Consider the following 27983-nt stretch of genomic DNA (forward strand, 5'->3'; position numbering starts at 1 on the left):
AGTGACTGAAAGTTTGGGTTGAAATATTTTTAATGTTTTGTTTTTTGCATCCGTAAGCCGAAATATTTTAGATTTATCAGCAAAAAATCGTTCTTTATCTCGATTCTAGCAGAATAAGAGCAACGTTATATTGCGATAGATATTTTGCAGTCTGAATTTTTGAGTATGTATATAGCAAAAAATGAGCTCATTGACTTTGTTTTTGCTTATGATTGATCCAGTCGCGCTCATTTACCTTGTAGGCCTCCATAAAATTCCACTCAGCATCCTTCAGTAGGCGTAATTGAGCCGGATAAGAAAAAGCGATCAAATTTTATTACCTACTGCTGGTTATTTAACTGAAATGAAAATAGCCACACTTTCATTTTATTAATAAAAAATACCAATTGCGCACACTCAGTAATAATTTAAACCATAATCTTAACGTGCGAGGACTTTCTAATCGGGAATTTTAATTTGTTGTAAACAGTTCGCTTCAATCCCTTTTGAAAGTCACATCGCTTTTTACATACGTTGTCGAGCACTTGTGGAGCCAAAATGAGCATCTTTGAAATAGCCGATAAAGTGGCCATTATTACAGGCGGAGCGTCCGGATTGGGACTGAAATATGCTTTGGAATTGTTGAAAAAAAACGCCAAGGTAAACGAGAATCCTTAGTTGGTTTTTATGATCCAATTAGAAATTTTTCTAAATAATTTCAAATCTAATTGTAGCTGAAAATGTTGTTTGCAATGTTGTGCTTTTTGAAATTATAGGCCGTTGTCCTAGCCGATATATCTCCGGAGCTTGGAAGCAAAGCTTTGCAACAAATTGAAAAGGAATTTGGCAAAAATAAGGCTATTTTTATAAAAACAGATGTCACGAGCTATGCACAATTTGAAGGTAATTTAGCTCCTTTTCATCATACAATAATAATAAACGCTGACATAAAGGCATGCGATAATGAGTGGTTAAAGAAGTTATATTAGAGATGCCCTTCAAGCCCTTTAATCAATATACAGAAAGAGCAATTTCCTAGACAAGATCCCAAGTATATATGGATGCCGAGAGAATATTTGAGTTTAGAAAACGTTGAGATTACGACGGGTTTGGTTTAAATATTTTGTTTTTCTGCACTTGTTTTATCAATTCCATGTCATTCGGTAAACAGATGCTCAATTAAGATCAAAGTCAAATGTGTTTCACAAAGTCAGCCAGCTACAGCAAAATATTTACGAAAAGTCCAAATTTGTAAAATTCAATTTTAAGGTTTAATTTAAATCTTGACGTTTTTCTGTTTTTGTCTAATTTAAGCCAATGCTTAAAAGCACAATTTATCAAGATCAAATCTGAGCATGCTTGACACTAATCGTCGATCGCCGAAAATTACTTAAGAAGAATTTATTTTTCAAAAAGTTTTTAATTCTTTAAAGCGTTTCAGAAGTTTCACTGAGATAAATTTGGTGTCTCCTTTATCATTTTTTACTTCGGGTTTCATTTCCATATTTTGCTTCCGTCCATTTCAAGTCACTGAATAAAAGCATACTGCATCAAGATCAAAGCTGACCATGAATCATACTGATACTGAATGGAAGCAAAGTCTTCAAGAATATTTCATCTTTTTTTGAATTTCCTTGTTTTAGAAAACCTTTCAGAAGCTTCAGTGAGATTAATTTAGTATCTCCTTTATCATTTCAAACTTCAGGTTTAGTTTAACTATGTTACCTTTCCTGGACTTCTTCGTCATTTGGTCGATGAAAGCAAATTCTTCAAGAAGTTTACCATTATAGAAAACGTTTCAGAAGTTTCAGTGAGATCAATTTAGTATCAACTGAATACGTTTCACAATGACAGTAAATCACAGCAAATTATTGAAGATTGTATTTTTTCAAAAGGTTCCTAATTTTCGGAAACGTTTCAGAAGTTTCACTCACATGAAGTTCTTGTCTTCTTCACCTTCTAAAGGTGGGATTAGTTTACATATTTTCCTTTTTCTGGATTTCCTTCATCCATTTCAAGTCATTGATTGCAGATGATTGGATGCATACTCTATTAAAATCAAGGCAGAATACTGTTCACACAGATAGTCAACACAGCAAATTACTTAAGAGAATTCAAAATTTGTAAGGCGAGGGAGAATTGGTGCCGCGTTTGTCACTGTAACTTCAGGTTCAATTTAAATGTTTTGTTTTTCCTGGACTTCTTTCGTCAAATTTGAACAATGCTTAAAAGGATAGACAATGCTAACAAGGTCAATCACAAATTCCTCAAGAATATTCTCTAATACGTAGAACAACCGATAAACTTTCTGAATTCGGAACTGAGTTGTTTTTTTTTCATTTATAAAGCACTTTTGTAAGTATTGTACTCTTTCGAGGTGTGTTTTCTAGTGCAACTTTGGCCTCGCATTAAATCACTTGATTGCGTCGAGTTTCAACAAATGATCAAACGTAGATCAAGATCAAAGTTCACGTCGTTTCACACTGATATTCAATTAGAGACCCGCGAGTACCCTGATATTACTAGTTTTTTCACGTTTTAATGATAAATAATGGCGAAACTATCAACATTTCAGCTGTGTTTAAGGAGACAATAAAAACGTTTAAAAATGTGGACATTTTAATAAACAATGCTGGAATAATGGATGATTCAGTGTGGGAAAAGGAAATTGCCATAAATGTGGTGAGTATTGGAATTTATAAATATATTCCAATATACATATATTTTAGATTGGGTTCCAAAGTATAAAATGAAAAGTAAACTGCACAAGCTCTTTTATTAACTAACATTATTTAAATGAGAAAGTATCGACAGTGTGCAAATAATCCCAGCAAATTAATTAATTTACAACGGTTTATTTTAGAATGGTACAATAATTGGAATTCTTCTGGGATTGGAAAACTACATACAAAGATACAAATCCGGAAGCGAAGGGCTCATTCTGAATGTATCGTCTATTGCCGGAATAGCGCCATTCGCATTTGTGCCAATTTACGCTGGAACTAAGTTTGCTGTTTACGGTCTAACTATATCATGGGGTTTACCAGCTCATTACGAAAGAACCAAAGTTAGAGTGGTAGGCGTGTGTCCAGGATCGACAGTTACGCCGTTAATAACGGACCTACCAAACAGAAATTTGGGGCCTGCCTACGAGAAACTAAGACCGATAGAATGCGGCTTGGTGGTAAATCAAGGGTAAGCTACTAAACCGGCAAAAGGTTTCTAAAAATCTGGAATATATTTTTGATTTTAGCCCTGAGGAAGCGGCTGTTCAAGTAATGTCGGTTATTGAAAGAGCTCCTTCGGGAACCATGTGGGTGGTTGAAGGAGGCAAAGCACCCTTCAAGTTTCAATTACCCGACCGATTGGTAGGACCGAAAACATTTCTTCCGTAACAACCTTTACAGGATATAATGTTTACAATCACATTTATTGTACGTTTCATTAATAAACTGGGGTTTGCTTCAGATTTTTAACTTGTAATGTAGAATTGTGACGTGAATTAAACTGTAATGCTGTTTATTGAAGAATTTTATAATTATTCTTTGGTTAAATGTCACTTACTATGACTCCATGAAGGCAGAAGTATGTGGTTTCAAATATAGCCTAAAGGCCCAAGAAGCTCAACAGTTTCATTGTATCTGTTTCAAAGAACACAACTTTGCTGTGGTTTACAATTTGGCATACAATTTATTTGGATTTCCTACACATTTCGTTCCGATAGGATTCAGTTGATTGAAATCAGCAACTTTTCTGAGACAAAAACTAGAAGAGTCCGCCAATTCCAATAGTGGATAGAACCATAGATGAATGTTTTTAAATCAAACTAGCAGAGCATTTGGACGAGAATTAATCTCAACGAGTCGGAACCGAATGGTTTTTGATATGCCACAAGCAGAATTCAAAGAATCCAAAGTGCCAGAATCGCACTTAATTTATCTACGTCAAAGCTGGCTAAGCCTTTTCTGGATGGCCGATGGTAATAAAAGGATCTGCTTTATGAAACCATTCTTCATAGAAACTGATTTATTACCGGTCTGACCTTTCCCAGGATATAATACTTCACGTTTGACAAAGTTAAGCATTTAGAAGCGAAAAATTCTTGTACAAAGGAAAGCGAACGGGGCGAATGGTATATAAGTGTCCCCTTTTATTAGAGGACGCTTCAGGTCTTTTTCGGCTCTTTATTTCGCAATATCGCATTTAATGTGGCGTGTTTAGGCCGCAACTTATTAGTACGCATCCGTAACTATTGCGCAATCCTATGCCGAATCCCTGGGATCATCGTAAAGTCTGGAGTTTTTATTTTTTGTTGAATGCAATGAAAAATAAAGCACTTGACGAAGATGGAATATTTAAGATTACTGAACTCAGCAATCCAAAAATGCTTTAAGCTATTTATATACATAACAAATTACAAAATAAATAATTTTATTAATCACTCGCTGTGTCTTTGGCTTGTCTTCTTTCTCAACCTCATGGGGATTGAAAACATAGGGAATATTCTTGAAATAGTACTTACTCTTATAATTCCTTCATCCTCTACTGACATAAACCTGAAACAACAAAAAATATATTATTTTCTGCTAAGTTGATAGTGTTAATTCTCCAAATATGCCATTTCTAATCTAGATTGATTAAATTGCAACATTTTAGGAACATATTTACTCCAATCAATCTACATTTACGGGATAGGTAATAAACATCATTCCCTTCACTGGAAACATTTCAATTCTCTTTAGAGATTCATGCTTTTCTGGAAAATATGTTCTTAAAGGTTCAAAGCCACATTTAATGCTATCTAGATTAATGGACTATAATTATTAATTTTTCAAGTTTAAATAGGACAAAACAAATTACTTTGTAACATTGGCCAAAAAAGATTTTGTTTATCGTGAATATATTTTTATTATTACATAGGTATCTTATTTTAACTAATCTAAATAGTCTAATTAAATGACTTAGTTATTTAAAGTAATGAAATGCCGATGTTTTTGTATAGTTTTTACGAAGTTTACTTTTTCAATATTGAACTTGCTTATGAGTCATTTGTTAGTATCTTACCATGAAAAAGCTTACCGTCAAATGTAATAAACACTATAAAAGAATAAATAAGCAAAATTTTGTCCAGATAATGGCCCTAATTTCTGTTTAAAAAATCCTGATTGGGACTTAAGTAGACTTTAAAACTCTCTTGAGAAAAAATCGCATAGAAAAGTGAAGATTTGCATCACAAACCGACAATTTTCTTAAAATTCAATTGACAAATTAATAGGTAGAATGCGAATTAATTGCGAAAGCACAATATTAAAAGGGAATTTCCTGAGCTTTAAATTCCTGTTTCTTGAATGGATTAGTTTCAATTTGAGCATAGTACTGTGGATATACGAGGACCACATTTGTGGTAGAATCACCCAATAGAGAATCCGTTTTCAGCTACTTTGCAGGAACTAAGTTCGAATCGTGATAAGGACAAAAGGCTGGTATTAAAGGTAGAATAGCATTTTTCTAGCGATGAGGCCATTATATTTTTATTCGTTTTAAGTAGACGCAAATAATCTCACATCTAATTATCTGAAAAAATTTAATTATTTAAATCGTTCAAGCTCATTTTACATAATAGATTTGTGACCCGCAGCAATTCAATGTACCGATACGCAATCCACATGTGCTAATACGCTGATAATTTGGTTATCTATTACATAAAACAAATAATTACAATTAGAAAATCTCGTAAATTCATTTTTTTATAACATATATGAAGAAACAACCAAATAAGAAATTATTAATGTTTTCGCAGAATTACTGTCTGTACTGACGTATTTAAACAGCCGATAAGCTCAATCGCAAAAATGTTTGTAATTATCGACGAAATATTGGGCCAGAATATGGGCAAAAGACGTGGCGGTAAATCTGCTGACTAATAACAAATCCAATGAAGAGGGATTTTTTTAAATTCCATTTTAAACTTCTCTTTTTCTCAGACTATGAAGTCTTTTTTACCGATTTAAAATATCCGTTGAAGTTTTCTGGGATTTTAAGACTGTTGCCTCATAATGCTCACCTTCGATAATGTTCATCGCAGATGTAAACGAAACGTTAGGAAGCAATTTCAATGGCCTGGCCCATGGCTTATAGGTCGTGAAAACTTTGCTCCGTTCCTTCTGCTGTAAATTTAAATGCATCCATCATTGGAATGCTACAGAGGTTTCTTAGGAGTAAACTACCAATAATTTAAGTGGTTTCAGCCTTTAAAATTTTGTCTGGAGATAAATGAGTCTGAGAGTTTTAGATGTTGTTGAATTATCTGCAAATGCTTTCGCACCAGTTTATGCAGCCTTCAACTTTGCAATTCATGGTTTGACTAACCATGTGGTTTACCCGCTCATTACAAAAGAACCAAAGTTTGAATAATGGGAGTTTGACCAGGATGACCTCCTGATCTCCAAAAACTTAGGTTTAGAGAACCAGAGGCGAAGATGTAAATTATGGGAAGAGGAATGGCAAAGGCGAGCTCAAACGCGTTAAAATTTTTGTTTCAATGGTATTTTGCAACACTGAAGAAACTGCATTTTCGAGACTCGTAATGACTGTTCCTTCTCCTTCCACCATATCTGAAAAAGTTCACAATTTTCACAAAAATACCTCGTAATTTCGAGTTCTTTCAGGTATTCAATAGGAATAAATTGCGAAAGCTGGACTAAACAGATAAAAGCATGAAAGTAATTGAAATAAGCCAATTTCAGTAAAGATGAGATATTTACGACTGAGGACGAAGAAAACGGCACAACTGAAACTGGTTTGTGTTAGTTTTAGATTACAAATATTGTGTGTTATCTCTGTAAAAAATTAAGTTTGTTTTCATTTAATCCCAGTAAATTTTTAAATCTTAGAGGCCAGCCTATGCCAGATAGCCTGGAAAATTGTGGCAAAACCTATTACATGTTTAATGAACAATAGTAATTTTATTCGGGTAACAATTTACAATAATCCTGGTGCATTGGCTTTTTGAGTCCCGCAGCTTTAATCGTATTAACAGCACGAGCTGATTTTTCACCAATGATTTACAAACGATCAAGATTAACTGCAAGTGCAAAGTTTCGATGATAACTTTCCTCTTGACGTGATCAATGCTTTTCAATGGTTGTAAACAAGTGTGTCAAAATAATGCAGCTTTGATTGGCTAAAACAAGCGTTGCAAAATGCTTTTAGCTGCACACGTATGATTTTTCATTTCTTTACATCTTTGATGGAAAAACTGCGATTCGAACTGCTACTGATAAACGCTTGAACCCAATTAATCAATGATTAATGCCGGATTCCCCAATATAAACTTTTATTAAGGAACAAATAAATTAAAAAAAGGCGTTATTTAAAAAATCAACCTGAAAAACCCGTCCCTATTTACAGGCCAACGGTTTCAAATGGATCGTGTCATGGGAACATGGAAATTGTTCACGTAATGAATTATTTAAACTTTAAAAGTTCCTATTACTGATTCAACTGTATGCTGACGTTTTTCCAGCCGCAACAAGTTGTACATATGTTTTTTTAGAAATTTTCACTGAACCGAACGCCCTTTTTGCCCCAGTTGAACCGAACTTGGCGTTGCTTGGTTTGTCGATTTTACCGTTAAATTATTAAACTGGTGGATTTGGAAATAAACATTACAATTCCAGCTTTTGGTCATGTTAGCTTATTTAATTAATTATTCATCAATTAGTTTGCTAATTAAAACTCTTAAATTCTGGTTGTATTTTGGTTTTTGGATATTCACCTCCTCCACTTTCATTTGCTGCCTTTATATTTTACTCTCTGCCTAACAGAAAGTTTTTAGGAAGTGGGAAAAGTGAGTGTCGATAACATGGGGGTGTAATAATATTATACAACCTATTCACTATTTGCGATATAATTTTTTTCCAATAAGATAAAACGTGCTAACTGGGGTTGGTGGTGGTATAAATATTCCGCGTATGTTGAATGGTGGATGGATGGATGAAAATGGAACTTTAATTGCTCCTTATTGAACTAAACATAAAAAGACCGTAGTATGCCTATTAAAAAATATTTGTAGTAAATGTGACAATTATTAGCTCCGGTTTCCTCTAAATAAAAGAACAATGACCCTGTAAGAATGAATTGCATATGCCAGGAATTGTCAAAATATTTACTCTCGTTCAAGTTCCTATTTAAATTTTAGCTTAAAAGTGCTTATCTGGTAAACTACTTTCATTGTTTTTCGGGTTATCTATTTCACAGATTCGTTTCTTGGAAATGGCAATGAAGTTACGCACAAAATACGTAAATTTTTCATTCCGCATCTACTCTACAAATAAAATGGTTTCTTTCAATATAAAAGGAAAAGTTGCTATTGTTACGGGCGGTGCATCTGGACTGGGCTTTTAATGTGCTCTTCAGTTGTTAAAGAGGCAAGCTAAGGTATGAGTTAACTCAATGAAAAATGTGTTTTCTTGTGAAAATTGCTGCAAAAGCGCAAACCAATCCAGAGTTAAAATAATTTAAAATTCAATACCTTATACAGGTTTTCAGTAAAGTTTACAGACAAAAATACCATTTCAGGGCGTTGTTCTAGCAGATGTATCGCCTGAACTTGGAAGTCAAGCAGTTGAGAAGCTTGAGAGCGAGTTTGGTCCCCAGAAGGTTATTTTTGTCAAAATATGTAACTAACTAAAATATATAAATATGTGATTATAAAGAATTGGAGGGTATGCATCACGACACTTGAGCAGATTTGCGAAATGAATTATCGTTGAAATTATAATTAAATTATTTAAAGTCACGCGCCCAAACTTTGCTTATAAACGCACTGAAAACAGACTTTTATTGTCATTATCAAATAATTTTATTTATCAGCATATTCGCGAATGTCGACATTTTAATAAACAAAGCAAGAATATTGAATGATTCAATTTGGCGGCAAGAAATTTCCATTAATTTGGTGAGTATAATCATGATCACGTATTATTTTAAACTAATTTTGAAAAATGCGTTTTTAACGAGACCTACATATTTAAAGAGCCAAGTCGTTTCCTATCAAAAAAACTGTACAAACATTAGATTAGATATCTTTGCTTTAGAATGGAACAATTCATGGCGTTATCTTGGGCTTGGATAATTACATTAAGAACTTCAAGTCAGGAGATGAAGGCCTGATAGTAAATATATCATCTCTAGCTGGAATAGCTCCGATAGCTCTAATGCCATCCGATGTATCTACCAAATTTGCAGTCCATGGTTTAACATTGCCTTGGGGTGCATCCGAACATTACGATCGAACAAAAGTGTGTACAAGTTGGAGTTTGTCCAGGAATTACAATAACTCCTCTAATAACAGAAGTTTCGAACAAAAGTTACAAACCGGAATACGAGCAACTGCGTGGCTCACCGGCTGATTCCCCTGTACAAAAGTACGTATAAATGACAGGTTTGTTTTGTAAAAGTCTGAGTTGAATTTTAGTCCTGAAGTTGTGGCTCCGCATGTGATCACAGTCATCGAAAAGGCTCCATCGGGAACTATGTGGGTAGTTGAAGGCGGAGAACCACCCTATGAGTTCAAACTACCCGATCGATTTACTCAGCCGAAAATATTCCTTTATTACGCCCAGATTTAAAACTCGCAAAGTTATTTTGTTCCTTTCAGTGGACGTAGATAATAAACATGTAAATAAAAATAATTGTTTTTGTCGCAGAAGAACAAACCGCATTTTGCGGTGTTTGAATCCAATCTGCTGTTTGATTAAGTGCACATGTCAAACCATTTAACGCAAGGCAAATCCAAAGACAAACTGCGCGCAGATTAACTAGGAAAATAAAACAATCAGAAGGAAAACACCTTGCTTTCAACAACTAGTTAATTCTTGGTAATTCCTTCGAAAGCACATTGCAAATAATTATCATTGTTTTGTCATATTAAATGTAAATAATGAAGAATACGAAAAAAAAACAGAATGATTGACAATATATATTTAATTTCAGATCTAGATTCAGCATATCAAAATTACTACAGTACCTAAAATTTACGTTTTGAAGTTCAACCGTTTAGAAGTAATTTGCAAAAAACCCTACTACTGGGCCCCTCTTCAAGAAGGCGTAGCTCCGTTAGAGAGCATTTTTCGATATATGTTCATTTGAAAAATTAACATTAATTTTGAGAGCCGATTTCACTGTTTCAGTTTGGCCACACCTAATTTGGGGACACCCTGTATATCTGATATCGTTAATCTCGTAATGTTTCTTGAGGCTTCATTGACCTTCCCAGTTTCCTCGCTAGATTGAGTATTATTGGTGCTCAGTCAACCACGAGTACTCAGCCAGTATGGTATCTTTTAATATTAAAGGAAAAGTTGCTATTGTTACGGGTGGCGCGTCTGGACTGGGTTTACATTATGCTCTTGAACTGTTAAAGAAGCAAGCCAAGGTATGAGTGCAATTAATGGGAAAACAGCTTCTACATTATTCATATTCATATAAAACACTTATAGGCGTTTTCATTTGCAAAAAGATATGAAACACTTTATATGGAAAGATTGTTAAAAGTCGCGCGTAATATAGAATGAATCTAAGAGGTTTAAAATATATTTGCTGATTAAATTACAATTTCAGGCTGTTGTGATAGCAGACGTATCCGCCGAACTTGGACGCAAAGCTATTGAACAGTTTGAGAGAGAGTTTGGCGCAAAAAAGGCCATTTTCATCAAAGCAGATGTTACAGATTACAATCAATTTGAAAGTAAGCAAATATTTAATTGAAACTTTTTCATACGCGAAACTTTCAACATATCTAATGAATTAACGTTTTCAGATGTGTTTAAAACAACTATCAGCACGTTTCAAAATGTGGACATATTAATAAACAATGCCGGCATATTCAATGACTCAATTTGGCAACAAGAAATCGCTATTAATTTGGTGAGTAATAAAAATTTTGAAACCTCACAATTGGCAATAACAAAGTGAACTTTTTTAGAATGGCACAATAAATGGAGTTCTCTTAGGGCTGGAGAATTATATAAAAAACTTCAAATCCGGAGACGAAGGGCTGATATTAAACATATCCTCTATAGCAGCAACAGCTCCATATGGTCTAATGCCCGGCTATGTTGCAACCAAATTTGCCATACATGGCCTAACATTATCTTGGGGTGTGCTTGAACATTACAATCGCACTAAAGTGCGAGTGGTCGCAATTGCCCCAGGACTCACTGTTACTCCACTATTAACGGAATCCGCAAATAAGACTTTCGGTCCAGACTATGAGCGATTCGCCGACTTACTGACTACACTTCCTTTGCAAAGGTACGTAAAAAATTTTAGAAATCGATAGGTCAAAGCTGAATTTTTAACACGAATTTTAGTCCAGAAGACATGGCTCCGCATGTAATGACGATTCTTGAAAAGGCCCCATCTGGAACGATGTGGATACTGGAAGGAGGAGAACCACCCTATCAGTTTAAAATACCCGATCGATTCACTGCACCCAAAATATTTCTTAAATAACTCTAAATACAATAAACGCAAATCAAGCAAATGTACTTCCAAAAGTGTACAGCAACAGTGGTAAATAATGAATAAACAAATAGTTATGGCAGTTCAAGCACCACTAATCTCATTTTAATGTCCTTAACTAAATCTATGTCTAGTCTTTCTAATTAAAAGGTACAAGAAGCAAAACGCAATAACCTCAGCTATAAACATGCGGAGAATAATAGCGCAACGCAAGGATAGAAGAATGGGAAAAATTCTCTCAGAGAATGGAAAAAAGTGCAAGAGAATCGGACTGAATATCGGATCCACCACATTATATACCTCGCACTATGCAGATAACCAGGTGGTAATCGCTCAAGGCAAAAGTACATAAAGTAAAATTTGAACAAAAACCAATATCCGTGTGGGTGAAGAACCAGCAGATGACCTGGACCTAAAACATCGAAAAATAAAAAAATGATTGAGTGATTAATGCATCTGTCTGGGAATCAAACTGATGAACGTAAGCCGAACTGAGAAAGATATCAAGGAGAAAATTGGCAAATTCAAGAAACGGAGGGCCGGATACTGAAATGATTAAAGAAAAACATAACACTGGAACACAAAATAAGAATATATGATGCACACAAAGACTTAAGGCCAATGTACGGGAAGTTGAACTGATAGAACAAGTGAGAAATGACGAAATAAGAGAACCAACAAAAGAACAATGGTGGAAGATATAGACAAGCAACAATTAATATGGTACCCGCCTGTAAAGCGTATAGAGGAAAAATACTTCAAAAGAAAACGTCAAGAAAAAAGAAAAAGACAAAAAATTACAAAAGCGATGTTAGCCAGAAACCTATTAGAAGATAACTAGGAAGACATAGAAGCCTGCTAAACCGGGACCCAAAGGCAAATAACGCTATAAACGGGATTTATAAAAAAACGAGAATATTTACTTCAAAATATGACTTTAAAGCTGTCCATGTTATGGCGAGTAAATGTTGGGTGACACAATAAAAATAACTTTTACCGCATCAGACAATAACCATGATTCAAAGATAGTGAAAATGTATACATGATTATCAGGACATCAATAGAAGACATTTGCGTGGGAAAACCCATTTCGCAAAATGTTCCCTTAAGGGTTTTACGAAACTTTAAGACCGTTTTACCGAGTTTAGATTTGTTCGTACCCAATAATACTTGAGTAATTGTGCAAATGTTCTTTAAACTGTTCAAACATCGTACATTTTTCCTGCGAGCTCATTCATAGGGCTGTAGTTTCTGCAATCAGATCTTTCTCTGTTTCCACTAGCGCATCGCATACTATAAACGATAAGTTTCAGTTTAAAGTGAACAATTTCAAAGACTTTGGCCAATTCTGGCTTTAATGTATAGAGCTAATGTTGGGAACTGTTTGTAAACTTCAACCGCAACATTACCCCATAGGAAAAAGTCGATTTGTGTTATGTCAGGTGATCTAGGTGGCCATTCATTTGCTCCACCGCGCCCAATACAAGCATACAATTAAACATACATGTATGGGACCAACAAATTCAAAGGGTTCAAAAATACAACTACTTGGGCACCTGGATTACAGGAAATAACTACCAACAAGCGTCAAGAAATGCGATAGAAAAACATTCTCGGGTTTTCACAGAAACCTCACAATAGAACTAAGAGTGAGAACATTTCAACATTAATGATTGTTCTACTGTATGTTAGATCGGAAGGCTGGACGCTTAAAAAGGAGCATATAAACAAACTGCAGTCGCTTGAAATGTGGTTTTATGGAAGGATACTTAGAATATCATGGACAGAAAAAAGAACGAACATGGACATACTTCGAGAAATGGGTAAATACTCTGAAGTAATTAACACAAGAAAGGCAAGAAAATTGCAATACTTGGGGTATATAATGAGAGGACATCGACATGAAATGCCTTAGAGTGATCATGCAAGGAAAGATAAGGGGAAAAAGGAGCAATTTTCATGATTGAGAAATTCAGATTTCATGGTTGAGAAATTTGAGGAATTTCTTTGGTGGTAGATCAATAGAACTTTTCAGAGTAGCGGCAAAAAAGTAAGAATAGCAGTGATGATATTCAACCTCCGATAGCAGACGGCACTCAAAGAAGAAGAAGTCCAATCCAACTATGTACTTCTTTTCCAAACATATAAATAATTTCCTACATTACTATAAAATTTCTGATTTATTTTGCTGATTGCGTGTAGTTGTTGTGATATTCTTATCATTTCTGGGTCTCAGTCAAAGTGTGAAGTAACAACTTTGAGCATCGTTTATTTCATTACGTTTCGGCGAGACAACAGCGCCATTATCAGAATTAAAATTTTCACAAACTGCAAACACCAATTCACAATTAAAACATGTCGTATAAAAACTATAATTTATGAAACGCTAAAACATCAGTTTCTGAGGGAAGAAACCCTTCCTTTTGGGAGACCAAAACACTGGAAAAACTTACCTCATGACTGGTAAAAATCAACGTTCTTTTAGGTCTTTGCCTTCTTGAAACCTTAAATTTGTCTGAATTATTTTCTACATTTGCGAGAATGGTATGTATGTATTGAGAAAAGCAGAAATAGCTTTAATTTTTCACTAGTGTACTGGGTGTTCCATACTTATGGCTTTATTAGGTAGGGTTTGATAAATGTTGCTAAGGTTGTCGGTATCCGATCTGAAATTTAATGCTTTTGCATGTTTTTATTTATTTGTATAATTTCTTTGATTCTTCTTTTATGACAATTTGCTTCCCTAACTAATATATCTGCGTTGTTAAAATCAAAATGATGTAACATTTGATGTGCATGTTGTGTTAATGCTGTTTTATTTTCACTAGTATTTCTCAGACTGAATTTATGTTACATTCTCTTTTTTAAATATTAGTTAGTTTGTCCGATGTCCGATAAACGATGTTCTTACTTCACACTTTGACTGAGGCCCAGGAAAGATAAGAATATCATTACTATGAAAGTGCAACAAGTGAATATAAGATTATTTTACACCCGATCTTCTCAGAAACTTGTATTGACAATTTAGCCTTTTTTGAGAAAAACCTTCAATACAGCATAATGGTATATGAGCACTTCCATTAAAAAAATTAAGGTAGCAATCTTTATATGATCCTATATTCAACTTTAACTGTTTAAATCTGGTAAAATATTACCCGCAGACCCAATAAACCTTATATCAAAATGATCCTTATTGATAAGAGACTCAATAGATACCGACACAGAGAATTGAAGGAATTTTGATACAGTTCATTAGACATACAGACCATATATGATACAGACTATATATGTATATATATGTTTACATTTAGACCAATACTGTTTGCTAGTTTTTGACCTGATGATTACCTCAAAGAAATCTCAAAGAAGCTTTACCCCAAATGGAGTAAAGCTTCTTTGATATTGCTAATATAAATTTTCAAAAGTCAAGGCGATTAGCCGCGGTTTCCAAAAAACTTTGTAGATAGTTTATTTATGAAACAATGACAGTTAGTTCAGTTTCGAATGTCCCAACGAGTTTCTAGTTGTATTTCGAAAGCATATTCTGAAGCGCGCAAAAAGTTGCTGAAAAACAGCGCCACAGTATTTTGAATGTAAGAGATTCCGCGGCCGTTCTGTATATTGAAATTTTTCAAAGAATTTATAAAGGTTGCAAGAATAAATATTTTATTTGCTGTTCCAAGCGATGAAATTTTGAACATTGAAGTTTTCATTGGCAAATCACGAAAACACCATAAAGAGCTTATAAGCGTGCAACTGCCACGTAAAAAATCGAATGATAGATGCAGTTTCATTGTTCAATGTTCGTTTTGTTTACATTTAACTAATTTTATTATCTGTGACGTGATAAGTGGTTCGTCTAGTTTACACTGTACCTCATATTTGTTGTAACACCGACAGAAAAACAATGTATGAAATATGACCGGATTATGCCAAAACTAAATCCAAATTTCCAAATTCCTTTGAAGATTATGGCAAATCATATATGATTTGTTTTTGGATTAAACTGCTATGTTATCCGCGTGGATTAAATGAAGAAAAAACTAATATTGCCTTAACGAGTTAATTATTATAAAACGATAACTGATATAGTTGACTGATTCATATTGTTTGCACCATTCCCAACTAAGTAAGTACACGACATATATGTGTGACATACTTAATTTGTTAATTAAGATTTTTTTTTTGATTTCATTGACCTTACATTATCAGTCTTCTTCGTCGATTGGGTAGTGGAATGTAGGCACATTTATAAGTGTTTCCGTGGTCTTTTTTCAGTCAGCTGGCAGATTTGTAGAAAGATGGCAGCTTTTAACATTAAGGGAAAAGTCGCTGTAGTGACTGGTGGTGCAGCTGGTTTAGGTTTCCAATTTGCCCGTCATTTGTTAAAAAAACAAGCCAAGGTATGTGGAAATATATTTAATTTTTTTCTCAAATAAATTGAAAAGTTCCAATTTTGCCAAGCTGTTAATTTTCGAAGACCACTATTCAAAAAATGGTGTTTTGAATATTTTATGATATAACGGATATTTTTAAAATGCATTCAAAAACGAGGTGCAGGATTAATTCCCGTTTCTTGAAAATAACAGTTTTTTACAGACATCTAACAAGCTGCAATTTTAGGCTGTAGTTCTGGCAGATATATTGCCAGAATCCGGACAGAAAGCGGTTTTGCAGCTTGAAAAGGAGTTTGGTCTAAATAAGGCCATTTTTATTAAAACTGATGTTTCAGATTACGATCAATTTGAAAGTACGTACCAGGCGAATAGTGCGCTCTTTAAAAAGTGCACTGATTTTTGAAATGTTGTACATCAACAGCCCAGCCAAATTCAAGCATAAAAATAAATTGCTTTTATAACCACAACTTTTCTGATAAATATGCATTTCCAGATGTGTTTAAAACAACAGTCAGTACCTATAAAAACGTGGATATTTTAATCAACAATGCGGGAATATTCAACGACTCCATTTGGCAACGAGAAATTGAAATTAATCTGGTGAGTAAACCCCCTTTGAATGCTTTTCGCAGCCAAAAGCTTTTCTTAGAAAAGTGACAAAATTTTCTCATTATGGAATTATTAAGAGAATGTCCTTATTGCACAATACAGAACAAACTATTTACGAAAAAAAAGATATCTAATAAAGAGTGTACTAATAAACTGTTAAGCAAGAATAACTGAATATATATATGCAAAAGTCGCTTTAAAATTCTGTTTTTTCCTACGTGGTTTTTTAATTTAGTTGCTTAAAAAATGGCAACTTAAATGAATTAAGGACTTTAAAAATATTTAAAATTCGGTTCCTTTGCTTAAATTTCTGAAGCATACCATTCGATTTTGTTTTATTTATAATGTGAGAAATAATTCAAAAGTTTTATTAATTTTTAGCTCTTGGCGTTTTGAATCCATAGAAAAATAGAAGAATCCAGTCGTTTCACTTTTGTATAAAGACTTTAATGTTTTTTATTCAATTGAGCTTTTTTTCTAGTCGATTATTAAATGTGTTCTTAAATGTTTTCCAAAGCTGAAAAATATCGTTACTGAAAAAAACAGCGCTTTAAGCATATTTTCCTGAAAAAAAAACCAACTTAGTAGCTGTTCAGTTTCTCAAAAACATCTTTCCAGAAAACACGAACCATTTCATAAAAAGTGTCGATTTTCTAGAAAGGCACCATTAACGGGGTGTTGCTGGCCCTGGAAAATTACATAAAAAATAACAAATCTGGAGAAGAAGGCCTGATCGTAAACGTATCCTCTATAGCTGGAATAGCTCCGTTGCCTCTAATGCCAGCTTATGTGGCTACCAAGTTTGGGATACACGGCTTAACATTGTCGTGGGGGTCAGTTGAGCATTACAACAGAACTAAAGTTAGAGTTGTGGGCATTTGCCCTGGAGCAACCACAACTCCCATGCTGACTGAAGTTGCAAACAGAACTTTTGGGGCTGCTTATGAAGAACTGCTCTACACTGTTGAAGCGGTGCCAGGACAAGGGTACGAATTGAGCAACTTTCTTGAAACCTGCTTGAACTTTTGAATTTCCTATTTTCAGTCCTGAGGATGTGGGGCCTCATGCTATGACCGTTGTTGAGTCCGCCCCAACTGGCACCATGTGGGTACTGGAAGGTGGGGAACCACCCTTTCAGTTCCAGCTACCAGATCGGTTTAACCAACCGAAAGTATTTCTTCGTCATAAATTGTAGTTTCATCTTTTAACAATAAACTGGATTTTATAGGAATTTGTGTTGATTTCACATTTTACATAGATAGAACAAGTGCAAGATTGATGCAGATCTCAAACCTTAATTAACATTTGCCTTTTGCATGCAAAGTAAATAATTACAAAGAACCAATAACATGAACTTAGCGTACATTGGTTCATCATCGACATGCAAATCGATCTACATAATAATTTGCAGTAGCGGTTTATTAACAGATGCGCCAGTCAATAACTTATAAGCGTGGTACTCTTTGACATAGAAGGAAAAGTTGCTATTATTACTGGTGCCTGGTGGGTTTCTGGCCTAGGTTTCGAGTTTGCTGTTCAATTGCTAAATAATAATAGGTTTAGTTTCCTTAAAGGCAAACATGGCATGGCGAAGATTTATGGATGATTATAAAAAATTAGAAAGGTTTTTTGCGTTGCACTCTGAGATATCAAATAGTGGATGAAAGGTCAGTTTATATAAGGCAAGGTGGGAATGCAATGAATAAATATTTACTCCTCTCAATACATTGTACCATTTTTATTGAACGCTGCACATAAACTGTGTATTTAAAAAATCATACAATTGTGCAGTAAAGGTGCGACACTGGAAATGTTTACGATACTTTTTTATATTTTATCTGGTTAAACAAACCGTCGATCTTCAAGTACCCTTGATGGTATCAAACCGCAGATGGTAAGCAGCAAAAACCAGAAATATTAACAAGTTTTTGACTTGGGCTTCGATTTGCTTTAGTAAATTTCTGCTTACGGTTTTGCTTAGAATTTAGCGAAAGCGTGAAATTACCTGGAGTTCGGAGCAAGTTAAGAGCAGGAACTTGCACAAACATCGGATACTTTTTATAAAAAAACGGATTTTAGGCCAAGTGATTTTAGGCCAAAACTATTGATGGTACAAAATTGGAAAAAAAATATAATTTTGGGGTTAAACGCGCCGATAACTCCGTGATTATGTAAACAATCTGTAATCTCTTGAAGAACATTAAAACATTTTGTATGTTGAAAACTTTCCATGTGACACAACGTGAGATAACGGTAGCAGACGGAACGAAATAAAAAAATGTTTTTAAAAATTACTACAGGTGGCACAAGCAGCGATTTATTTTTATAAAAACAAATTAAGCAATGGACAATTTGCAATTTGTGTTTCTAATAGACTCTTAGGTACAATTTTTTTGCGGCTGTTGTTATACCAGATGTTTCTGCAGAAATCGAAAGATTGCGAAGAAGGCGTCGTCGAAACTGATGTTAGAATTATGATCGATTTGAGGATGAAATTTATGGGACCAAATACTGTTTAGATCCAATAACTACTATTTTAAGGATTTCCTTAACGCTTTTTCAGACGTGTTTAAAGAGACACTCAGGGTATTTGGAAATGTGTTTATTTTAATCAAAAATTCCGGAATCTTTAGGGATTCGATACGGTAAGCAAACAATCTCAAAAGGGCTTTGATGAAAGCTTTATCAGAATTGAAATAATACATTATTTTTGCGCTAAATACAAAGTCAATATATTAATTTATCCACTGGACGCTTCGTCAATTTCAAAACGGTACAATTAATGACGATCTTCTGAGTCTGGAAAATTACAATAAAAACTTCAGCCTGGAGATATAGTTAACATATCCTCTATAGCTGGAGTGAAACCGTCCTCTCTAGTGCCAGTCTATTCGGCCTCAAAATTCGCTATTCACGGCTTAACTTTGTCATAAGGTTTACCGGAAGTTTTCAATAGAACTAAGTGGTGAGAACTTGTCCAGGTGACCGACCTGAAATCGAACAATCGAAACCTCAGCTCGGACTATAACCAGCTCAGGAATATTATTTATTCAACACCCGGACGAAAGTAAGAATTAGGCGGATGGTTGGGCATAGTTTGATCCCGGGTAATTTCAGGCCTGAAGAAGTGGCTTCAAACGCGGTGAGCGTAGTGGAAGAGGATCCATCTGGCACGATGTGGATCATGGAAAGAGGAGAACCGAACAGCTCACCTCGAGTGAACAATGAAATTGTGGCGTATAAAAACATATTAAAATTAAATAAACTGCCCGCGAGTTTAAAATGTTCAGAATAATGGAGCTTTTGTGGATGTCATGATCAAAGCAGCGCCCTTAAAAATGAAGCGCTCATCCCTAAGTTGCAATTGCAACAGTTCCATAGCTGTTTATTTACCGTTCGCAGCCGCGTTGTTGGTTGTTGCTTTCCATAAAAAAATGTTTCTATTAAAGCGAAACAAAGCCAATTAAATGCAAGTCTTTTTATAGCAAAAATCACCCATTGAATGTGTTTTTTTATAAAGCAATTGAATAGTAATTAGAGTATATTTTAAAGAGCAAAGTCCTATTTACATCAAGCGAAAATCGTAATCCGGATTCATTTATTTGAAAACAGTTTAACAGTCAGGCAACGCTCACTTTCATACGAAATCACATTTTTCAACGCAGACGGATTGAGGACGGATTCTTAGTCATTAAATTTTGTCACCGTCCGAAAAAAACATGTAGAGCTAAAGCTTTTTTATTTGAGTAAAAGTTCAAACCTGTTTGTCTCTGAAGCTACCAGAAGCTTAAATAGAAGCCAGGAATTCTATTTTATTGTCAAAGGAACAAAGTCCCCAGTTCCAATTTCCCGAGAAACAAGCGAAATAAACCGCAGGCAAATCTATACATTTTCAAAATATATGGATTGATCTCAAAGGCGTCACTTTTATTTATGTCAATGTGTTTTGCATAACTAGCAAAGGTAAACATTTATATTTTCCTGTTAGGGATTCATGGATTTGGGGGGAACGTATCCGAACTAGGTCGAAGATTTCGATAAAATGTGTTAAATTTCATCGAATAAAAATTCAGAGAGAAGTTCAATACGGTGCATTTTAAGGATTTAATGATAATCCTTAATTTTAAGAGCATTTTTCGAAAATGTGAAGCTTTTGGGTAATTACCAGTGACGTTTTGCTCGTATCTTCGCCAACCATACTCCCCAGCAGAATGTACAAGATGATAATGGCAGAAAACAGAAGTTCAGTTCCTAGTGCTTCTATTTAATTGAACGAACGCAAAAATTCAGTTTTAATTTTAAAAAGAACCCCACTGTTGGACCTTATTTCTATTTCTAGTAGATAATTTCTAGTATATAAATTATGAAATTTAAAGTTACAGCTCAGAGTGTAAATTATTTAGTCCCAACAAATCATACTAATTGCGCTCAGTAATTGCACTTGCTTGATACTTCATTTTCCATACTTGAGGAAATTGAAATTCCAAGACAGTCGCCACAAACTTGCTTGCCAACTAATTTCGCTAAGTAAAGCTGCCAGTTTAAATACAATTTGAAAAGACTTAAAGATAATCAAAGTTGCTTTAGATAGTGGAATCTCAGCTACAAGTTTGCTGCCGTGAAGTCTAATCGGGGTTTCAATAAATAATGTATATTCAACGTTACGACCAGGGCGTTTCGCATTAGAAGGTTCCAGAAAAATAACGTTTCTGCACCAACAGATAATTAATCAAAGATTCCAATTAGATACTTTACTTAATGAAATCCAAGATGTGACGCTGGAATATCCTTTTAATCGCAAATAAGTTCACTCAATCGAAAGGAACTCATTTGGGGGGCGCGATGTTAACAAACTTCGAGGGTGCTATTAATTGTCAGTTCGGGTTATTGAAAAGTTAACTTACTTGGGGAAAATTTACTTTTCAAATTATCCGGAACATTATTTACCCGAAGCAATTTATTACATTTGAAGGCTTTAATGTTCCTATTAACCAATTTGCAACATTCGTTAATATAAGCGTCGAACAGATAGCGGCATTGATTGCTTGAATTGCAAAATGATAAAATAATCCCGAATCTCCCATATAAATTTTCATGCCTGTTTATTTTCCGATTATAAAACCGGTTATTAATGGCTCATAGCAATTTCGGGACCATTAGAAAACAAATTAAGATAGTTCAGATGCAAAATTTACTGAGCAATAACGAATTTTATTGAAATAGAAAGTAGATACTTATTAAAGGATTAAATGCATTATAAACGCATTAAATCCCAACCAACGAGGTTGTTTCAAACATTACGTCTTTCGAAATTTTACTGTAAATATCATGAGTTTAGTCTCATTCGTCGAATTAACTCAGATGAGTCGTACTTGAAAATCAACCGAGCAAAATTCCGAATAATTCGCTTATGAGGAGTTCTGTTGAAATAATTCGGTTTTATTGGCATTAAGGAAGACATAAATCGGACGACAATGCTGTTAAAAGTCTGCTTGTTTAGTCGTTTTTTCATTTCTCCTCAAAACAACGTTCGGGGCTTTTTAATGGAAATATAATAGCGTTTGTTATTCTAATGAACTCAAATGGAATAATTGGCTCAAAAAATATAACAAGTTTGCAAAATTCATTTATTAAATTCTGCCCTACATTGAAAAGCTCACAAAGCGATGGATTAAATAAATAAATTACTTTATACACAGAGCAATTAAGTGTAGTGAAACGGCGAACCAATTAATAAATAACGAAAATAATTTCATATTTACCAACGCTAATAAAAGAAGTAATTCGATTGCTGTTCATGTCACGAATGGAATAATCATATTTAAATTGGCGTTGAAATATAACAAAAAAATAATATAAAAAATGTCCAATCTATTATAACATAAGGCAATGAGCCTGAAAATTGAGGGAAACGAAAACGAAACGGTGCCATTTTTTGCGTATTTACAAATATTTATAGGAAACTTACATTTTTTATTCAAAGAGCACACATTAAGAAAGCGTTCCTAAACGGGATAAAATTGTAATGAAAATGGAAAATTTCGTCTGTGAAACGTTTTTTACACTCTCCTTACACTGGTTCCCAAATTGACCAAGTTTGATTCAATAGTTCGAGAACTTTTCAAAAATACTTCACCAACAAGCAAAATGTTGAGAACAACCAGTTCTTCATGTGGTTCAGCATAATGTCCTGACTTTCGGGTTTAATCATATTTTGCTTCAAACTGCGTATACATAAGTGTTATTGTTGCCCCAAAACTAATTGAGATGTTCGCATGCAAATAGCCCTCTAGCGAATTCCTTTCGCAAGTATGTACCTGAATGTTAAATATTATACATTAGCAATAGCCCATAAAAATTTTATTGCAGCAAAAGAGACACATCTCCAGTGTCCAATGCAATATTTAAGGGCCTGAAGCTGCTAGATCCGGAGTTCGAGCAGCAGAAAACAGTTTCAAAGTCAGCGGAAACAGCACTTCGGAATTTATTATTTATGTAGGAAGTTTTATAAGTTTGGCGCTCGTAAAATGTGCAGTAAAACAAAGGCGAAATAATCGTGGACTAGAGAATAAAAATGAATTAAGGACATTTTTAATTGAAACGCTCACTTTGTTCTTAGAACTTTGTCGTGGCAGATAATTCTGGATGTTTGCCCATAAATCCAGAAATATCAAACAAGAGTCAAACGTATTGGCGAATTTGGCAATATTATGGAAAAGCCCATAAAAAAGGACAAACGTTTTTCCTTGAGCCTTAAGCAAAACTATTTTAAACTTATCTTGCAATTGTTCGTATACCGGACAATTTTCTTGCTCTGCTCTCTTGCGATCAATCTTCAGGAACACGAAATCCATCTTGGGTAGTAATACTAGGCAGGTGGCTCATTTTTCTCCACTATGCAGTTTCAAAGAAAATACGATTTTCAACCGCATTCTGCATCATGCAGTTATCGCATAAGGCCACCTGGGCGTTTGTATAATTTTATCTGGAATTTATATCCGAGATGCTTTAAACAAAATGCCGCAATTCCCAAATCGCATTACACGACCGCGTAGTGCTTTGCTTGTCATGTTTTAGATGGTTAAAATTACTCTATTTTTTAAACTTAACTTAATATCAAGCGCCAGGTTCAGTGTAAGGCGACGCTGATGATTCTTTCTATTTATATTTCAACCTTCTAACTCTGAATTGTAAACTAAGCGGCCCTTAATACTTTCGCCTACCCAAAAGGGCAACAGCCTCTACATAATCAAATTTAATCAGTTCGAAATTTTGTTCGTAAGCAGACCGTGTCACCTGAGCTCGAACATCATTTTCGAACAATTTATGGGCAGAAAGTTTTCAACCAAAAAAAAGTTTCATATCGCTTTATAAGCAATTCAAGAGGCAAGGTTACGTCTGTTCCCAGGGGTCTGTCCAAAGGAGAGTTTGCTCAAAAACTTTCGCCAACGACTACATTTTTCCAGGCAATTTGTAAACTATGGACAATCAGCATAATGCGACGAATGTGCGAGTCAAATCATGGTTTATTCGGATTTGATGGTTTTTGAATTTTTCAGGTGGCTGTTAGTGCTTTGAACATTTGAAATCATTCAGCAAGCGTAAGGAAAGTTTAATTTAGACTTCCTGATAATATTTAAAAATTAGGTCCAAATCAAAGTTGCAACTATCTTTTGCCCGCCCTATTAATCATGCTTCAGTTGGACAATAAGCCTTCTAAAAGTTTCGTTTCAGGGTTATAATTTCTGTGTTGACTCTTTTTCTCGTTTGAATATAATCACTCTGTTTCTCTGCAGTTTGGTTGTTTCTTTATCTTGCGACTGCAGCCCGTTTTTCTTATAAATTTTGTTACTTTCGATCCAATTGCCTATTGTTTGTTTCGCAAATTTATACTTTTTTTTTAATGCGATTTTACTCGATTTATTCAGTTCCTGTTCCGACTGTTTTCATTGTTTAGTTTCTGGTCAATTCTATTTTGAGTATTTGGGCTTGTTTTCCTGCACCGTCTTTGTCAGGAATATATTTACCATTAAAGCGTGAAAATTATATGTATTGACAACAAAATTGCAGGCATATCTTTAATAATTTTGAATGTATTACCATTTTTGTTCCAGTTTTTTGTGTGCAGATTTTAAAGTTAAAAGAGCTTGTTGTGTGTTAATGGTTTTCCAATCCTTAATTTTGAATAATTTTCTCGATCGAATCGAAAACGAGAAACACTATGAGGCTCAATTAATAAGTGTCTTCTATATGTTTCCAGTTTTAGTTTGAGGTGTGGATAAATAAGCGCTTATTGGGGAACTTCTAGATCGATACAGATGTAAACGAGCAAGTTTGGAGAAGAATGAATGCAAAAAAGACTGAGACCCACAAGAATCTAAATCAGCCTTATTTTAAGCGATAAATTTTGATATTGAAGCTAAAATTCTACCAATAGGATGAATCAATAGACGCCCTTTTTCATAAGAAAGCAAATCTTCAATTTTCGGCGTGGATGCCTCAGAGTTCTTCTAAAAGTTCTCTCAAATGGTTTTAATTTGTTTAGGTTTAGGGACTCGATGAAGTGAGGATAGAGAATCGAAAGGTTTTACATCCCTTCCCCAATGTTACAAACATGAGAATTTGCATGATACATTTTCTATAACTGAAAACTTTTCAGTTCAAGTTATGTAAGTGTTATTTGGAAATTAGGCAATTTCAAAATTTTTTCATTAAAAATAGTTTAATATTCATATAAATCTATGTACTTACAACGTTTATTGAAAGTGCAATAAACTAAGTAGCACCATCAATTTTTTACGCCTCTAAAATTAAAAGATTTGAAGGTCCCAAATTAATAATTGATCGGGTTTATTTGTTGAATATTAAAGGATTCAAGTGCGTTTTAACTTAAGTAGGAAAAACATGCCTAAAAAGTACATTGCAACGAGAACATTTTACAATCAAATTAGCATTTAATCGACAATACTTACTTGCAACAATGTTGCTTGCAAACCAATCTTTGCCGTTATGCTAACTATTAAGTAAATATTGTTTGCATAAGGAAAATAATCGCTAATTCCAAGTGCGACTAAACTGCATACAGTCTATTGTACAAACAAATCAATTAAGATTAGCGACACAAGACTGTCCACTTTGGTCGAGTAAAATTTGACCAATTTTTCAACATTTAAAGAAGTTTTTAGTCAGTTCTTGCAGCCAGTAAAAAACGTGGCCATGGAGGTAACCTGAAGCTAATCACTTGAAATAATGTGGCCACGGCCTTAAAGAATTTGAATTGGAAAATCTAATGCAGAATGACAAATCATGTAATTAGTTTATTTTAATGGTAAAATTGGTAAATAATTAATAAGGATCCTCATGCAAATCTTGTAATATTGACTGCTTCAGTTGTTAAAAGCATATTGATTAACAAGCATAAGTATACGTTTCTTTTTTGTATCATTAAGGAATTTTGATCATATTTTGCTTTCATCTGCCTTATCCATTCTATCCATTACTGCTTCAAACACTTCCCCATACTTCTACAATAATTAAATAAAAAAACATTCTTTACCTCCATCCACTTCCATCCTGAATCAATTGAGCTCAATGCTTCACGTTCCTGACGTAAAATTATAGGCCCCTTTTCAGGCTCAGTGCCTATAATTCCCATATAAAATATCGTTTAACACGCCTAATTCAACTAATATACATTATCTAAGAAAATCCGCTGCAATCCTACCCTCAACGCTTCTCTTTCAGGGAGATTGTGCCTCTTCTCGGATATTTTATCTTATTCAATTCGTCAACCCTTTTCCCTATTTTGCCGCTTTAATGAGCAGGGATTTAATTTCGTTAATCTTAACTGGCTGTAACATAATCAGGAATAATTTATTTTCCATTTATCATTTTCTAGGTAAGTACCTCTGTGTAATCGCACATTCAGAAGATTTTTGGAACATTGACGCAATCAATGTAGACACCAGAGGCTAAACCTGACAAGGAAAGTTTGACAAAATGCGACACATCCATCATAAAGGAGCAACTTTGAAGAAAGTCTATGCCCTAACTGATGATGGTGTTTTGGATATTCTCAAAGAAGATGAAGAAACCTACAGCAATGTTCTGGCCATTAGGGAAGAGTTGATGGACCGAGTGATGGAAGAATGCTTCAAAAGCTACCTGAAGAAGCAAACCGTTAAGTTTGTGGTTCAATGCGCCTACGATGCCCTAGTAAAGTTTCTGTCGTTTAATTTTTACCACCATCCAGAGATCCCAGACATCACCCGACCAGAATGGGTTCCGGATCAGCCCATTGAGCCATCTCCAAAAGATACTTGGGCTTGTGATGCTGTGCCCATTAGACCGACTGGTTTCAAAGTAAACGTTTAATGCAAGAAATGACGCTTGGAATCATAAATAACTTCCAGGAAGTGAAAGAGAGCATTGTCTTTACCAGTGGGAGCTTCACTAACAAAACCAGCAGCCCTAAGGAAACTTCCACAATTGGTGAAGACTCCAAATGCTGCTTGTGCTTGGAGCATGTGTGTGTCTGCTTGGGTTTGCCTTCAGAAGCCGACAAAAACGTATGCAATGTATATTTTTATGGAAGACAAAATGCTTTCAAGCCCCCAACAGGTTTCTTCAGCGATTGCAACCCCATATCCAAGCAAAGTGAGATTCAGCCCCAAAACCAGCCCATATTCGCTAACAGAAAAAGTCAGTGCAGTTGCTTCTTCGCTAGAATCGAGTCAAGCACACAGCATGTCATCTGAAGTGGTTTCATCGGAAGTGGCAAGTAGCATCACAACGACCTCGGCAGAGTCACAAGATGGAAGAAAACGAGTCAGGGCTTTAAAGGAAAAAGCTGCCAAAAAAGTGCCAAAAGCACCACAAATGCCTTTGAAGCAAGAACCTCCAGGGAATATTATAAGCGAGTCCAAAGTTAGTTTAGTCGATTTGCCCTCGATTCGAGTGTATTCGACTTTTTCCTCAAACCCAGCGCAAGCGGAGAAGAAACCCAARTAAATTGTTAGATAAAAACCCCCCATAAATTTTTTTGTTGAATTGTACAAGTGTATTATGTCTCTTTGTGAACATTATTTGCATATAAACTCTTTGTCACATTAACTGATTTGGAAAGGACAAACACAAAAAGCCCAACCCCAATTCGCGTGTGAACTCYCAAAATGAGGCTGAAAGGGACAAGGTGGCATCGCAAAAAATTGCCTAAATGAACAATAACACACAGATCTAATCCCAGAGGATTCAAGGGGCACGATTAATAGAGGGAGCATTCCTCCACATGTCCAGTTATTTTTGAGCTTACAAGTTAAATTGGCTCATTTGTATCCAACGGAAAATATAGACTGAAACGAATGTCTAGAGAGACATATCCCTCATTTRCTTATCCTTTTTGCGATCCTTTGATGGAAACGGAAATATGTTGACCTTTGCCCGCAGTAATTCGAGCTCAAACTGGACCATCTG

At 34.7% G+C, this 27983-nt stretch overlaps 4 protein-coding genes, 2 long non-coding RNA genes and 1 pseudogene across 7 annotated transcripts in view; 5 read left to right on the plus strand and 2 right to left on the minus strand.

The window, feature by feature from the left end:
- Positions 1 to 444: 444 nt before the first annotated feature.
- LOC125504496 (15-hydroxyprostaglandin dehydrogenase [NAD(+)]-like) lies at positions 445 to 3501 on the plus strand. The gene is made up of 5 exons (XM_048666607.1): positions 445 to 639; positions 756 to 882; positions 2555 to 2661; positions 2843 to 3174; positions 3233 to 3501. Exons 1-5 carry the CDS (start codon positions 538 to 540, stop codon positions 3372 to 3374), a joined length of 810 nt encoding a protein of 269 aa, XP_048522564.1. The 5' UTR covers positions 445 to 537; the 3' UTR covers positions 3375 to 3501.
- An 861-nt stretch (positions 3502 to 4362) lies between these two features.
- Positions 4363 to 27983, minus strand: part of LOC125504502 — a 91592-nt gene continuing 67971 nt past the window's right edge. Inside the window, exon 3 of the long non-coding RNA XR_007281530.1 lies at positions 4363 to 4535. This is a non-coding gene — a long non-coding RNA (uncharacterized LOC125504502). The remainder of the gene's footprint in view (positions 4536 to 27983) is intronic.
- Positions 8202 to 9671, plus strand: LOC125504500 (annotated as a pseudogene).
- On the plus strand, positions 10263 to 11599 carry LOC125504499 (15-hydroxyprostaglandin dehydrogenase [NAD(+)]-like). The gene is made up of 5 exons (XM_048666610.1): positions 10263 to 10417; positions 10603 to 10729; positions 10802 to 10908; positions 10967 to 11295; positions 11355 to 11599. Exons 1-5 carry the CDS (start codon positions 10316 to 10318, stop codon positions 11494 to 11496), a joined length of 807 nt encoding a protein of 268 aa, XP_048522567.1. The 5' UTR covers positions 10263 to 10315; the 3' UTR covers positions 11497 to 11599.
- Positions 15175 to 17742, plus strand: LOC125504495 (15-hydroxyprostaglandin dehydrogenase [NAD(+)]-like). Of its 2 annotated transcripts, XM_048666606.1 has the most exons (6): positions 15175 to 15634; positions 15784 to 15908; positions 16129 to 16255; positions 16396 to 16502; positions 17169 to 17497; positions 17556 to 17742. In XM_048666606.1, the coding sequence occupies exons 2-6, from the start codon at positions 15807 to 15809 to the stop codon at positions 17704 to 17706; spliced, it is 816 nt and encodes a 271-aa protein (XP_048522563.1). In that variant the 5' UTR covers positions 15175 to 15634; positions 15784 to 15806; the 3' UTR covers positions 17707 to 17742. The 2 variants fall into 2 exon arrangements, with proteins under 2 accessions (XP_048522563.1, XP_048522562.1); XM_048666605.1 differs by lacking the exon at positions 15175 to 15634 and having other exon boundaries at positions 15637 to 15908.
- Positions 25980 to 26448, minus strand: LOC125504504. Its single transcript, XR_007281532.1, has 3 exons — positions 26418 to 26448; positions 26236 to 26362; positions 25980 to 26035 (listed from the first exon to the last, which is right to left on the minus strand). It is a non-coding gene; the product is annotated as an uncharacterized LOC125504504 (long non-coding RNA).
- LOC109535131 lies at positions 26425 to 27872 on the plus strand. Its single transcript, XM_019900958.2, has 3 exons — positions 26425 to 26873; positions 26924 to 27079; positions 27132 to 27872. The coding sequence occupies exons 1-3, from the start codon at positions 26511 to 26513 to the stop codon at positions 27519 to 27521; spliced, it is 909 nt and encodes a 302-aa protein (XP_019756517.2). The 5' UTR covers positions 26425 to 26510; the 3' UTR covers positions 27522 to 27872.

The sequence above is a fragment of the Dendroctonus ponderosae genome, unplaced genomic scaffold (assembly GCF_020466585.1).
Source record: "Dendroctonus ponderosae isolate FM_Combo_2020 unplaced genomic scaffold, Dpon_F_20191213v2 Dpon_F_20191213_5, whole genome shotgun sequence".
NCBI lineage: Eukaryota > Metazoa > Arthropoda > Insecta > Coleoptera > Curculionidae > Dendroctonus > Dendroctonus ponderosae.

What these genes read in the sequence shown, in the direction of transcription:
- LOC125504496 (XM_048666607.1), top strand. Translation starts at nt 538, where the DNA reads ATGAGCATCTTTGAAATAGCCGATAAAGTGGCCATTATTACAGGCGGA. An exon ending in TGTTGAAAAAAAACGCCAAG is followed by an intron (nt 640 to 755) that starts GTAAACGAGAAT and finishes TTGAAATTATAG; the next exon opens with GCCGTTGTCCTAGCCGATAT. An exon ending in GGCTTGGTGGTAAATCAAGG is followed by an intron (nt 3,175 to 3,232) that starts GTAAGCTACTAA and finishes TTTTGATTTTAG; the next exon opens with CCCTGAGGAAGCGGCTGTTC.
- LOC125504499 (XM_048666610.1), top strand. Translation starts at nt 10,316, where the DNA reads ATGGTATCTTTTAATATTAAAGGAAAAGTTGCTATTGTTACGGGTGGC. An exon ending in AAGAAATCGCTATTAATTTG is followed by an intron (nt 10,909 to 10,966) that starts GTGAGTAATAAA and finishes GAACTTTTTTAG; the next exon opens with AATGGCACAATAAATGGAGT. An exon ending in ACTACACTTCCTTTGCAAAG is followed by an intron (nt 11,296 to 11,354) that starts GTACGTAAAAAA and finishes CACGAATTTTAG; the next exon opens with TCCAGAAGACATGGCTCCGC.
- LOC125504495 (XM_048666606.1), top strand. Translation starts at nt 15,807, where the DNA reads ATGGCAGCTTTTAACATTAAGGGAAAAGTCGCTGTAGTGACTGGTGGT. An exon ending in TGTTAAAAAAACAAGCCAAG is followed by an intron (nt 15,909 to 16,128) that starts GTATGTGGAAAT and finishes CTGCAATTTTAG; the next exon opens with GCTGTAGTTCTGGCAGATAT. An exon ending in GAAGCGGTGCCAGGACAAGG is followed by an intron (nt 17,498 to 17,555) that starts GTACGAATTGAG and finishes TCCTATTTTCAG; the next exon opens with TCCTGAGGATGTGGGGCCTC.